Genomic DNA, 12,342 nt, shown 5'->3' on the forward strand with positions numbered 1-12,342 from the left:
CCAGGACAGATCCACATGACTTTAAATTCTATGTCTTGTTAGGATATATTATTGTAAAAGGCAGGTGATGCAATAAATAGAGCACAGGGCCTTGAGTCAGGAAAATCTAAGTTCAAATCTGGCCTCAGACACTTAAGCTTTGTGACCCTGGGCGAATCATTTAACCCCTATTTGCCTCAGTTTCCCATATGCAAAATGGGGACACACTGGAGAAGCAAATATTCAAACCAGTCCAGTAACTTTGCTAAGAAAACCCCCTGGACAAAGTTCATGGGGTCATGTAGTCAGACAAAACTGAAAGATTGAACAACAACAATTACCACAAAGCTCCAAGATTCTGTTTCCTTTTCCTAACTAAAGGAACTGAGAGTTAATAGAAACTTGAAATGAGGGGAGAATTGGGAAACTCAGCTGTTTGCATTCCAATCAATTCATGGTTCACTTCATAATGAACAAGAATGATATGGTCAATCTAGGAAAGGAGACATGTGGATTTCCACCAGCAGGTCTATTTCACCAGATCTTGGGCAACCCAAACTTCCTTTAGATGACAGACTTGGCAACTATTAATTTTCCAAAGTAATAGATCATTGGGGGGGGGGGTAGGAATGACCACAATCCACATTAAACAACTCACCTGTGGCAAACAACCTTCCAAATGAGGATGAATCCTATGATGGTCATTAAGCCCAAGAGAACATAGAGGCTGTTGTAGAGTAACAATAGTCTGGAATGCTTGAGATCTTGAAACATGAACACAGAATGTTTTTAAGGGTATTTCCTGATACGCCTAAAATTCTAGTATAAAGAATGTTGGGGAGACTTACAACCTGGATTGGGGGCTACTTCACCCAAAGAATTGGAGGTTCATAGTGAATCTTGTAAAATAAAAAGAGATTTATTAGAAGAGAGGAATACATGGGTAGGAGACAGAATAACTATGGAAAACTGTCTCTCTGAGTAAGAAAAGATCTGGTCTTTTTGCATATTTATAAAACAAAGAAAGGGGAGGGAATTACAAAGCAACTGGGAGGGAAATGCAAAAATGGGAAGGGCCAAATAAGTGGCAGGAGATTTTTGAATAATGGGGTATCAGTAAGGCATGCAGCACCCATCCATATCTTGCATATCATTTTTCAGACCTTGGCATTTCTTATCAGTGTACCAGAGTCCTGCTTGGCCACACCTTATTCCTGAGGTGATTGGCAGAGCTGTTTTTCTCTTGGGAAAGTTTAAGGATTCCTGGGGGGTTGGAATCTTTAGGTTTCTTGGGATCCCACCACAGAGAGTATTACTTACTTTTTAGATATTATTCATATAAGAGCTCTAAGAAGCATATGAGGAGAGGAGAAGGATGAAAGGAACAATAATAGTGCTGATAATAGCACCTGCCTCTCAGGTGTTTAGCACAGTGCCTGGCATATAGTAGATGCTATATAAATGCTACCTATGATTATTCCTAATTTTGAGGCTCTTGTGCTGAAATTTCTCCTAGAGCACAATTACAAACATTTCCATGAAAAAAAATGTGAAAACAAGACAGAAAACATAACATTCAACCAATGCCCCACTGGGGGGAGGGAGGGAAGAGAGTCATTCCACATTTCAGACATAGGCAAAATGTCTTAGAGTTTCCTATATAGGTTTTAGGATAATCATGACAGGTTATTGAATTCTCTGATCTGCCCTAGACTTTTCCTTATTATCTTCCCTCTGGGATAAAATATTGAGGACCAAAGCATTAAATATAAGAGGGAACTACTTACGAGAAGGTAGAAGTTCTGTGGACAGATTCTTGTTGCCAGTCAAATGGAAAATGAAGCAGGTCACCTCAGTTTCATTGAGTCCATCCCAGTGACATATACTTTTCACAGTCACTGTCCTGTCGCTATGAGTTTCGTTCACACTGAGGCAATAGCCCTCAGGGACCCATGAGATCTGGGCAGCTGGCTTCCCAGTAGAAGCTTCACACCTAACAGTCCCATTCCCATCTGCAGACAAGATTGTTTCAGGAGGCACTGCAGAAGATGAGAGGGAATAATTTTTTTCTTAGCATAAGAGTGAGGTGGTAGAGTTGAAACAGCTACTTGTCATTTTTTCCTGGATCTATTTACCAATAACACTAACAGAAACTGTTCTTACCTAACACGTTGAGATGATGGCCAGATTGGAAAATCCCATCAGATGTTGCAATAACGCATTCGTAATACCCATCATCTTCAGTTTTCACTGAGTCTATCTGGAGGGCAAGATTCTGATCAGGCCTAGATTCCCAGGTTATCCTCTTATCAGAACAGTTTGTTTCCTTGGTTTCATTCTTATCTGATCTGTAGGTCATGATACATGGAATTTTGTCTCTGGGAAGTATTTTCCACATAGCCATTATAAGATTCTTCATTGGGTAAGTATAGCAGGAGAAAACAGCCTTGGTATGCACCCATACAGACACTGAAGAGTCAACTGGACATAAAAATAATAATATAATTTTTAAATATCTACAAGCCAATTTTATCCACACTTTTCTTATTTCAAGGTGATTCTTGATTATCAACACTCATAATTTCCAATATTTCCCATGTGTAACAAGAAACATTAACACTCTGAGAAAGAGCAATATGAGACTAAATCTCAGAATTAGCTATTCTTCCTCAGTGCACTTTGGCGTAGAAAGAAGCAGCCTCAAAGCCAGGAAGACCTGGCTTCAAGTTCTACCCAGGACACATACTGTTTGTGTGACCCTGGACGCCACCTCTCAGTATTCTAGGCAGCACTTAGACCATGAAGTTGCAAAGAAGAAGTCACCCTCCTTTGTTAAAGAGAGGTTCCTCACATGGGATGTCCCTATACCAAGGAATCATGGGTCTAGTCTCTGTTCTCTATCCCTACTCCAATGATGAAAGGAAATCATGTATAAAGCATCAATCATACTAAAACCATTAGACCCAGCTTCAGAAACCAATCTAAAGATCTAGTACCACTAGAGTGAGGAGGTGACATTGGTTTCTCTCCAAGAAGCGGGACATATGGTCTCTAAACCAGGGCCCCAGGTATCAGAGATTAGTAGGTGACATTAGCCTTCTCTATCTCCTTAATCAAAAAGAAAGAGAAATAGCTTTAATTTTTAGAAGAGAACTTACATTGGACAATGTGTCTAACTCATAGCGTCCTTCTCTTGAGACTCACATGGGCTGTTCACCTGGGAGGTCTGTGAATCTTTTTTTTATTTTGATGACCAATCAGAATAAATGGTTTCCTTTGTAATTCTATGCATTTTATTTGATACATTTTAAAAAATTTTTGAAGGGGTCCATAGGTCCCCTTGAGCTGCCAAAAAAGTTAATGACTCAAATAAATAGGTTAAAATCCCCTATTTTAGAGCAAAAAGGATGCAAGGAAAGGCTGACTTTACATGACCCAATCATCTTAATGGGCCAATAACACCTGTCTTCCCCTTAACTTCTAAATGTGTCTGACTCACAAAGAACCATTGCTGTCCTAAATTTCACCCTGTCTCATGAAGCAATAAGCATGTGCTGCAGGAATGGATCTGATCAAAGACAAAAAGCCATACAAAGCCATGTTTTGATATTTGTATCTCTCACACACATGACACTCAATGCTGTGGGTGCTTAGACAATGTGTCTCTTTCATTGAATTCAGCCAATTTTTTGTTCCAATGACCATATGCTTCCATCCTTTGTTGTTGGCTGCTACATCAGGAAATACATTACCAGCTGTGGTGATCTTACTGGAGCTCAGATGTGTCTGCCTCTTGGCCAGGGCTGAACTTCTAGGTCGTTGGGTTGAACATTCAGCAGTGTATCCTAGAGGGAAATGGGGGCATAGAAGGAAAAACCGATACACCAGTGCATATGGAGACACCTGCTTCCCCCACAGGACATAAAACATATGTTTCTCTTAGGAAAGTAACTAACCATAAGCATCATTTCCACCTGCAGGAAATACAAATACAAGCTAAAAACATCAAAACCCAGAAAGGAAAATTCCACAGAAGGGAGAGAAGTAACAAAGGAATTAGGGATCAGACTTGGTAATCACAGCTTCCACTTTCTGCCCTTGGGTTTAAACAAAAATTACCTTTCATCACACAGCTCAGCTTAGAAACTAAAGATTCTTGCCCAGTCTCATGAAAACAATATGGTTTTCATTAACCAGATTTATTTCATTAAACTCATAGTGTGATGGGAAGAACACAGGATTTTGAGTCAGAAAATATTGGTCTCAGCCCTAGTTTAGCTAGGTGACCTTGATTCCCCAAAAGGAACTTTTGATTGTTAAGTGGTCACCCCATCTATCCTGTATAAAAGCTTTTGCCTTTCTTCTGTTCTAGGAGGAGATTGTTTCTAAGTCATCTCCTTCCCTTGAGGCAAAACCTGACTTTCTTCTCCATCACTTTCTCTAGCACCCAAATAAAACAAATTGGACTGTGTGACAGAGTGTAATTGTTTACAGAGGAAAACCTAAGGACCCCACAACCTATTCCCCCCCCCACTCCATGACATATTTCTGGCACCCAACTGATATTGCAGGGAGACAGCATTACAGTAAAAGATCATGCATTACTTTTTCAGGTTTGTAAGGTTGAATTTAGTCCAATTTTTCAGGATGCACCGTAAAAGAGAATATTTTGGGACACTCCCTCTCTGCCTTATGGGCATAAGGTTACTTAAACCTTTATGCACATGTTGTCCTGTAAAGGGCTAAAATTCTAGCTAGTATGTCTAAAATCTAATAAGTGGTCACGTTAAATTAGAAGCTTTAGCAAGAGTTTAGACTTTTAAGTATTTATTAAAGTGCATTAGAAGTTAGTGATCAGAGAGAAAGCAACCAAGACACCTTCACTTATCTAGCTAAGAGAGCCAGAATCTGTCCTCCAGCCAAGCCGAGATCCGGGGGCCAAAAAAGATCTTGCTCCTGCCTCCTTCTCCCCAAAGCCTCCTCTCAAACAGGAAACAGGGCTGTCCACACACACACACAGCTCCAAGCTAATTGGTTGGTAGCTCTGATTGACAGGTCCCACGGGTGGTTCTATCAATGTAACTTCCGGATGCCAGCAACTTCCGGACGCCAGGTAACTTCTGGATGCTAAAGTCACATGGTTTCCAAGTCACATGTTTTCTCCTCATGGTGGATCTTCCCTGCAATATCTTTCTCAACAGATTGGTAGTGCTCTAAATCTCACAGTCCTGTCCAAGGAGATATTGAATCCGATGGTCTAAACATGGTTTGGACCTCAGGCCAAGCTTTTTGTGAGAAAGGGAGACACTGCTTCCAAACACGTGGAAAAGCTGACCCCACTTTACCCCCTCCCTGAGTGCTGGCAAGGGATAGAGTCAATAAGGAGAGAGGGAATAAATGAAAAGGAGTTCTTACCTCAGAGTGCTATGGTGAGAAGAAAACAAGAAGATCCTGTGCCCCACGTTGGGTGCCAGAAGGGGCCCATAGGCTCCAACAGACTACCAAAGGGGTGTTGAACACACACACACACAAATACACAGAGTTAAGATTTCCTGCCCTAGATGGGGGAAGAGAAGGACACTAGACACAATCTGCTAGAATGATTGATGAATACTTGAGTATAATACCTGACAAAAGAGAATTCTACCATCCTGATGAATCTTACCTAGCCTATCCCTGTGTGTTCAGAAATACTTATGATCTGCTTATCTGATTCAATTCAATTAACATTTATTAAATGTCTTCTATTATGCTAAAAGGCTCTAAAAACTTTTATCCAAAGGACCTATTTGTAAAAAAATATATTTTTAATAGCTCTTTTTGTGGTGGAAAAGAATTGGAAATTGAGGGGATGCAAGAGAAAGTTAGGTGGTGCAGTGGATAGAGTACTGGCTCTGGAGTCAGGAATACCTGTAACGATTGGAATGGCGCCACCTGGTGGAGACTTACTGTAGAAAAGCTCCGCCATGAGGTGAAGGTCTTTGAGGGCAAGACCATGTGTCTTTTCTTTGGTGTCAGGAAGTGACGTTTGCTTGTGGGAGGGAGGGGGAGCCTGGCACTCTGACTTGCTCTCTTTCCTGTGGACTCTGGCGGAGAGCAGAGCTAGGAATGCTCTCTCCTTTTAATATATAGATGAATGTAGGCCTTTCTCTCTCTCTTTACCAAATTCTTATTCTCCTTAATAAATGCTTAAAAGCCTAACTCTTGCTAAAGCTTATAATTTATTGGTGACCAATCATTAGATAATTTAGACGGACTAGCTAGAATTTTAGCCTCAACAGATGGCTGACCATGAAGAGGAAAGCTGAAACCTCCATCTTCTGATTTTCTGGTTGGGTAAGAAATTTCCCCTACCCTGTCCCTTTAAACTGCTAAGTTCCAGTTGTTTTCCCTTTAAATTTTTTCAAATGGACCTTTTAAACTCCCTAATTACCCTATTTTTTATTTTAGTCTGTTTAACCAGACAAATGGGGGATAAGATCATGTTAATGCTTTGTTTTTGTGGATTTTTTATTTTTATTTTTGTTAGAAGAGCCAGCAAGGTGTTCACAAAAGGGAATATCTCCCCCTCTCCCAGCCATGCTTTTTCAGGGAAACCTCAGACTCCTGCATTTTTTTCAAATTCTAATGCTAAGAGATTCTCTAATTTTGCATGCTTGGAGGCTAGGACCCAACCTCTAGAAGCCTTTAATCCCCTAGCAGTGGAGGAAGTGGGGGAAAGGGAAACCAGGCCTGAGTTCAAAATCAAGTCTAATTCAAATTGCCCTGGTCCCTCCCCTCCTCTCCAGATCCCACCTTCTACCCCTCCCTTGGCCAAGCCCCTTGATTTCCCTGCCAGGGAAGTCCAGAGATCTATTGATGAGGGTAGTGAACCTTACTCTCATCAGAATTGGATAAAAGGGGGAATAACACAAACACTCAATTGGGTATAGTAATCTATTTTACCCTGCAGGAAAGTAGGAGGGGAGGGGAATAAGCAGGGGGTGGGGGTGATGGAAGTGAGGACATATAGGGAGAGGGAGAGAAGAAAAACACCTTTGAGGAGGGAAAGGATGAAAGGAGTTAGAGAATAGAGTAAATGACAAGGGGAGGGAGTAGGATGGAGGGAAATTCAGTTAGCAATAGTAACTGTAAAAAAAATTTGAAGCAAGTTTGTCTGATAAAGGCCTCATTTCCCAAACACATAAAGAACTGAGTCAAATTCAGTAAAATAAGAGCCATTCCTCAATTGATAAATGATCAAAAGATATGAATAGTTTTCATATGAAATAATCAAATCTATCTATAGCCATATGGAAAAAACATGCTATAACAAATGTCCATCAGCTTCAGATAATTATGAATGACACTCAGCAAATTGTGAAGGAAATGCATGGGACAACTGATGAGGGTTCATGGTGGGACCCCTCTTCATGATTTACCTGGTTTCACAGGTCTGGTTTCTTGGTAGTTTTAGTTAAATGGATCCTTATTATTCTGAAGATTGTTATCTTTTTAAATTGTGCTTTAGCTGTTGTACTAAGATGTTCTAACCTTTTCTCAAAGAAGAAATTTTTAGTGTTACATACTAAAGATAATGAATATGTTAAAGATTTTATAGATTAAGCTTATATATAAGGAATTCATGGACAGATTAAATTAATTTCTGGTCATGTGAAATAATAAATTGATGGAAATTATGCACCTATGAATGATGTTGCTAATCATTAACAATTGTCATTTAATTTTTGTGTAATTGTTAACTTTATATTTATAAGAAATATATTTGGAATTATTGGTATATTATAACTACATCCTGAGTCAAGAAGCTAAATCACATTCTTTGTTATAATTTTTACCCTTAATAATTAATCCATATGAGGCTTTGATTATTGGAGTTTATTATTTAAGACATTTGGGGGACGGGGAGAGAAGATGTCAGAGGAAATGTAGTGACTCACCTGAGTTCTTCCCAAGACACTTCCAAATACCTTTAAATAATTCCATAAGACAATTTCTGGAGGAGCAGAACCCACAAAAGGACAGGGTGAAATAATTTTCCAGCCAAAGACAACTTAGAAGATTGGCACAAAAGGTCTGTTGCACCCAGGTAAGAATTGAATGCAGAGTACTGCAGTCTGCACCAGTGCAATCACAGCTATTGCAGATCCAGTTAGACTCAGTCCCCACAGACCAGGAGCAGACCTTAGGAACCACTGAATGAGTAGCTCCAGCAACTTCTTCTGGAACTCTTATCCAACAGATAGTAAGAGGTTTGAACAATTGGCCAGCAGGAGATTACAGGAGTCTCTTTGCTAGCACTGAGGCAGGACTCCGTTGCTTTGCCATACTTGGATCCATGTCCCAGCCTTGTGTGACAGTCCCAAGGCAGAGAGGAGCATTAGCACACTAGAGCTTGCAGCTACAGTGGAGTTGGATGCTCCTCACAGTTACAGGGCAGAAAATCAGGCTTGCAGTTGCTTAAAGACCAGAGCACAGGCCAGGAGAGTAGTAAACACATTTCTCTTTAAATCATACCACCTTTGAAGAACTGAAAATTTACAGATCCCTAGAATGATCTCTGAAAACAGCTGCACAAAGCCCCTGAAGCTTGGGACAGTGCACCCTCTACCCTGGAAGCAGTGCCCCACTTTAACAAAGAGTTAAATGCCAAGAAATAGGCTGGGAAAATGAGCAAACAGAAAAAATAATGCTGACCCTAGAAAGTTTCTATGGTGATGAGGAAGATCAAAATATACCCTAAAAAGAAGATAATAAAGTCAAAGTTACAAAGAAAAATATTAATTGATATCAAGCCTTAGAAGCACTCAAAGTCATTTAACCCTCATTGCCCCACTAAGAAATTTTTTTTAAAAAGAAGCACTCAGAAAGGACTTTAAAAATAAAGTAAGAGAGGTAGAGGAAAAATTGGGAAGAGAAATGAGAGTGGTACAAGAAAATCATGGGGGGGAAAGTCAATATATTGGTAAAGGAGACACACAAAATACTGAAGAAAATCGCACCTTAAAAAACAGATTGGGCCAAATCGTTAAAGAGGTACAAAAAGTCAATGGGGAAAAGAATGCCTTGAAAATCCAAATCAACCAAATGGAAAGGAAGTACAAAAGCTCACTAAAAATAACTTTCTAAAAATTAGGATTGAACAAGTAAAAGCTAAAGACTTTATGAGAAATCAAGAAATAAAACAAAGCCAAAAGAATGCAAAAATAGAAGGCAATGTGAAATATCTCATTGGAAAAACAACTTACTTGGAAAATGGATCCAGGAGAGATAATTTGAAAATTATTTGACTACCTGAAATTCATGATCAAAAAAAAGAGTCTAGGGGGCGGCTAGGCACAGTGGATAAAGCACCGGTCCTGAATTTAGGAGTACCTGAGTTCAAATCCGGCCTCAGACACTTGATACTAGCTGTGTGACCCTGGCCAAGTCACTTAACCCCCATTGCCCCGCAAAAAAAAAAAAAAAAAAAGAGTCTAGACATCACCTTCCAAGAAATTGTCAGGGAAGATTACCCTGATATTCTAGAATCAGAGGATAAAATAGAAATTTAAAGAATCCACCAATCACCTCCTGAAAGAGATCCCAAAAGGAAAACTCCCAGGAATATTTTAGCCAAATTTCAGAGCTCCCAGGTCAAGGAGAAAATATTGCAAGCATCCAGAAATAATTCAAGTACTGTGGAGCCACAGTCAGGATAACAAGATTTAGCAGCTTCAACATTAAAGGATCAGAGGACTTGGATTATGATATTCCAGGGGGCAAAGGAACTGGGATTACAACCAAAAATCACCTACCCAGCAAAACTGAACATAATCCTTCAGAGGAAAAAATGAGCATTAAATGAAATAGTGGATTTTCAGGCATTCTTGGTGAAAAAACCTGAGCTTAATATAGAAAATTTGACTTTCAAAAAAAGACTAAAGAGAAGCATAAAAAGGTAAACAGGAAAAAGAAATAATAAGGGATTTTAAAACGTTAAATTATTTCTATTCCTACATGGAAAGATGATAGTTGTGACTCATAAGAACTTTCTTATTAGGGCAGTTGGATGAAGTATATATAGACAGAGGACACAGTTGTGAGTTGAATATGAAAGGATGTTATATAAAAATAATAAAATTAATGGGTAAGAGAAGAATACACTGGGAGAAAGGGAAAGGGAGAGGTGGAATGGGGTAAATTATGTCACATAAAAGAAATAAGAAGCTTATACAGTGGAGGGGAAAGTGGAGGGAGGTAAGGGGGAATGAGTGAATCTTACTCTCATCAGAATTGTCTCAAAGAGGGAATAACATATACACTCCATTGGGTATAGAAATCTATCTTACCCTGTAGGAAAGTAAGAGGGGAAAGGGATAAGTGGGAGGGGTGGTAGAATGGAGGGAAGATTGGGAGAAGGGGTAGTCAGAAGCAAAACATTTGAGGAGGGACAGGATAAAAGGAGATATATACTGAATAAACAGCATTGGGAGAGAATATGATAGAGGGAAATAGAATTAGCCATAACTGTGAAAAAATTTTTCAAGCAAGTTTGTCTGATAAAGGCCTCATTTCTCAAACATATAGAGAACTGGGTCACATTTCTTAAAATAAGGGCCATTCCCCAATTGGCAAATGATCAATAGATCAAGAGTAAGTGAAGAAGAAGAAAAAGAGAGAATTTGGAACATATAAAATGTTTTAAATGGATGTTAAAAAATGGTTTTTACATGTAATTGGGAGAAATAAAATACTAAATGAAAAAAAAAATTAAGACATTATGCAACCATTAACTGATATTATGAGTCTCACTTCAGGTATGATCATCAAGAAATATTATTGAGCCAATAAGCCATGATGCCAGCAACCCTAGGGGGTGACCTGCATGAATTGCAGGTAGAGTTGTCATGGGAAAGGCTGGGAGAATGACTTTTGGCAGGGCTGAGGTAGGATTCTCCTGGCTTAATTTCCCCAATATGGCACATTGAGTGGAAACATAATGCACTTGGCTGACTTTGGGGCTGGCTCAATGCACTTAGCTGTCCACATAACTTTTGCTTAGAATTGTCATGAAGTTAGGGAAAGATTTATTTTCCCTTACTGTATAATTATGTCCTTATTTTTTTATAGTAAATTCCTAAAATCATGTCAGATGTCATATGATGAATACAATGTTGAATTGAGCTTTGACATCTCTTACTAGCTTTATTAGGTCCTTTAATTTCTCCTAATGATATGAGAATAATTACACAAATAATGCAAATAGTTGCAAAACCAGGATATGATTTTTTAAAATTTAGTTACTATCACAATTGTCTCAGTTCTGTGTTAAAGAAGGGAATATCATCATAGCTTGCACTATATCTTGCCTTGAAGAGATATACATTTTTATTAGGGGTTATTCTTTTGAACATGGCTGAAAGCTGAAAATGTTTCTATAATCCACCTGATATACACTGTTGTAAAATTAATTACTTAGTATACTTTTCTATATTGTCCCTGAATTTTTGTTATAAGTATAGTTAATCTGACAATGTTTCTATGAATTTAGGGTCCATCTTCTTATGTAAAGAAGTCTGAGATTCCTTAGTAGAATCTCAGGCTCCATATGGGGGATTGAATAATGCCAAGTATAAAAAATTGGGGTTTTAATTTTCTGTTTGTATCTGAGTTTTATATGTAACAATTGGATAACCTAAAACTGTAAAAATATCTAATCTAAAAGGTGTGAATTTCATTAGACATAAGGTTTTCAGCTAACTTTCATTATCTGATCTGATTATTGGCAAAGTAATTTAAAATTGTGTTAAAATCAGTTTTCTAGATTTTCAACTAAGGAAGAGGATCTAAAAGAGATAGTCATCTGGGAGGAGTCGCTCAGAGATCACACCTGGAATAGAGAGCTGCATCAGATGGTGTCCTGAGAATCAGACATGAGATGAGACTTTTGAGATGTAAAAGGACATTTTCTTTTTTTGTCTCCTTTTCCCCTTTGTGTACACAATCTGTATGGTCTACTTACCAAAGGGGACTGCCCCCTTTAGTCTTTGTCAATGCATTGCTCAGTTGCGCCCCTTTTGCCCTTCACCTTGTTATCCATCATAGATTTCATAGTTAAGACCCTTTGATTAAGTGTAATTAAGTAATATCAGTTAGTGATTCATTGAAGAAAATTTGCTTCTTCAGATGGGGGATTGTGAGAAATAATTATTAATAATCAATATCTTGGGGGACCCAGAGATCTTCCCTTCTTTCTTAGTCCTTTGTCCTTCCCCTGCTCAAAGCCTGAGTTCACCCTGAAAATAAGATTCATCTGGGTTAAACCAGACTCAAGCTGACAAAGGAGTATCGAGTGGAAACTGATCCTTTTGTTTAGATAGC

General features: G+C 38.8%; 1 protein-coding gene across 1 annotated transcript; it reads right to left on the reverse strand.

Annotated features, from left to right (window-relative positions):
- Nucleotides 1-633: 633 nt before the first annotated feature.
- Nucleotides 634-8,319, reverse strand: LOC122747541 (cell surface glycoprotein CD200 receptor 1-like). The gene is made up of 6 exons (XM_043993495.1): nt 8,310-8,319; nt 3,936-3,953; nt 3,732-3,824; nt 2,143-2,460; nt 1,767-2,018; nt 634-743 (listed from the first exon to the last, which is right to left on the reverse strand). Exons 1-6 carry the CDS (start codon nt 8,317-8,319, stop codon nt 634-636), a joined length of 801 nt encoding a protein of 266 aa, XP_043849430.1.
- Nucleotides 8,320-12,342: the final 4,023 nt, after the last annotated feature.

The sequence above is a fragment of the Dromiciops gliroides genome, chromosome 3 (genome assembly GCF_019393635.1).
Source record: "Dromiciops gliroides isolate mDroGli1 chromosome 3, mDroGli1.pri, whole genome shotgun sequence".
Classification (NCBI taxonomy): domain Eukaryota; kingdom Metazoa; phylum Chordata; class Mammalia; order Microbiotheria; family Microbiotheriidae; genus Dromiciops; species Dromiciops gliroides.